The sequence below is a fragment of the Poecilia reticulata genome, chromosome 12 (genome assembly GCF_904066995.2).
Source record: "Poecilia reticulata chromosome 12, P_reticulata-male-v2, whole genome shotgun sequence".
In the NCBI taxonomy this organism is placed as follows: domain Eukaryota; kingdom Metazoa; phylum Chordata; class Actinopteri; order Cyprinodontiformes; family Poeciliidae; genus Poecilia; species Poecilia reticulata.
In genome coordinates, this window is record NC_088841.1 from 19354178 (window position 1) to 19356147 (window position 1970).

At 44.1% G+C, this 1970-nt stretch overlaps 1 protein-coding gene across 1 annotated transcript; it reads right to left on the reverse strand.

Annotated features, from left to right (window-relative positions):
• Positions 1–449: 449 nt before the first annotated feature.
• Positions 450–1666, reverse strand: LOC103473901 (nodal homolog 2-A-like). The gene is made up of 2 exons (XM_008424550.3): positions 951–1666; positions 450–859 (listed from the first exon to the last, which is right to left on the reverse strand). Exons 1-2 carry the CDS (start codon positions 1629–1631, stop codon positions 707–709), a joined length of 834 nt encoding a protein of 277 aa, XP_008422772.2. The 5' UTR covers positions 1632–1666; the 3' UTR covers positions 450–706.
• Positions 1667–1970: the final 304 nt, after the last annotated feature.

The window sequence follows — 1970 nt, forward strand, 5'->3', positions numbered from 1 at the left end:
TGGACCGTTAAAGCTAATTTTCTATTAGCAGCTTTACAACTCTTTTACATTATTACATTACATTACCATGGCACATTAAAACAAACTTTTATCTTGGCCTTTTTTCTAGTCTTCCTCTATCTTTTCTCCCTCCCGAACGATAAGTAATTTTTTTGAGACATTGTTTTGCTAACTTCACTTCTGAACGCAGCTTTGGACGTTTGGATGCTCTCTACTGACACCGGCGAAACGTGCGGTATCTACCGCGACCACCAGGGGGCCCCCAAGAACAATTTACTTTTTCTTCTTATCAATAAAATAATTTCTACATGCATTATCAAATATATATTATTGTAAAAACAAATCACTTCATAGTGAAATTGTGTGTTTTTGATATTATAATGACAGAATTTTTTTTTTTTTTTAAAGAAAAAAAAACTCAGTTCCACTGAGGGGGCCCATTGGTGGCCTTGGGGCCCTAAGCGGCTGCTTTAGTTTGCTTATGCTTTGGGCCGGCCCTGACCATTCTTATTTTTTCATTGGCATTAAAAAATAAGTTACTGAACATAAATTGAGTACAGCTTGTGCATAAAAGGCACAACTTGATGTATTTGTAAAAATCTAATAGTGCTTCTGTTAATAGAGTCCATCTCAAGTCCAGCTGTTCCCTCCCTGCTGATTTAATTTCTCTGGCTCTTGCTTCTTTTTATCCGCTTTTTGTTTGATCTCAGTGGCAGCCACATTCCTCCACGACCATATTCTCATGATGCCTCATCACCATCCTCCCGTTCTCGTAGTACAGCATTGAAAGTGGTGCCAGGCGTGTGGGCACACAAGACAGGCTTGGTACTTTGTCTGGTTGGTGAAGATTCAACAGGCTCTGTAAGGAAAAACAGAAAGTTGTTAGATCATATCTCCTCAAATAGGCATTGGTATCATTAGCTATGTATGCTGCAGCATTTTAGCCTTACCTGCATGTATGCATGGTTAGTTGGAGCGAAGATCTCATCTACAGGTGTAGGACATGTCCCTTCACAAAGATAAGCATTGAACCGTTTGGGATAGACGATCCACTCGCTCCAATTGAACTTCTCAAAGTCCACCCACATGTCCACCTTCCTGCAGAGATTACTTTGCTTCTCCTTCCTTGCAGTGTCTCTCTGTCTCTGCCATTTCTGTCCATGCCTCTTTGCCTTGTTGCTCCTCATCCTGGCAGTCGGCACCCTGTCCAGGTTGACGTGCTTGGAGTGTTCTGCTGTGCGGATCAGTGTTGGCATTCGCTGGTTGCGTGGGCTCTGCCTAGAGAAGACCACTATCATCACCCTGTTGGCCGTTGGGTGCTGGATTCTCTGCTGCTCATGATCCTCTTTCACCTGAGCTACACCATCCTCCATTCTCTGAACTGGGGGTCTCTGATAAAGCCAGCGACGGATCATTTTGGTCATGTTGAATACTCTCCATGCTGAGGTTAAGACCACTGAGCTTGGATGAGCTCTCAGGCGTCCCAGAAGCAGCCTGCTCTCTGAGCAGTCCGTATCAGAACACCGTTCCCAGTTGGAGTGATAGATGTCTAGAGAGGCAGTGGAAGACTCTGCGAAGGCAGGCTGGCGGATGTGGAGCTCAGCCAGGTGGATGTTATCACTCGGAGACATGGAGGACAAGTCGAAGGTAACTGACCATTTCTCGCCGATCTGATGGCAGCCTGGAGAAAAAGAAATGAGAATTTTAGACAAAGATGATAAAGAAGACTCCGTATTCTCCATCTTATTTGGAACTGGTTGGTCAAATACATTTTTAAAAAAGGAATAGAATGCAACAGCTTTTCTACCTATTAACTTAAGACAATAAGACGGATGTTCCACTACAATGTTGAATAGGAGTACTACTCACTTTTAGCGACTAGGCTGGTCACAGAGTCGGATTCGTGGAGGACGGGGATGTCCTGTCTGGTCCGATCCTCGGTCCTCATCGTCCGATAGAGCTGCATCATG

Bases quoted from the DNA above. Each gene is read 5' to 3' on its own strand.
- LOC103473901 (XM_008424550.3), bottom strand. From the start codon at position 1,631: ATGTCTCCGAGTGATAACATCCACCTGGCTGAGCTCCACATCCGCCAG. The intron at 860-950 runs GTAAGGCTAAAA...TTTTCCTTACAG, and splicing joins CTAACCATGCATACATGCAG to AGCCTGTTGAATCTTCACCA.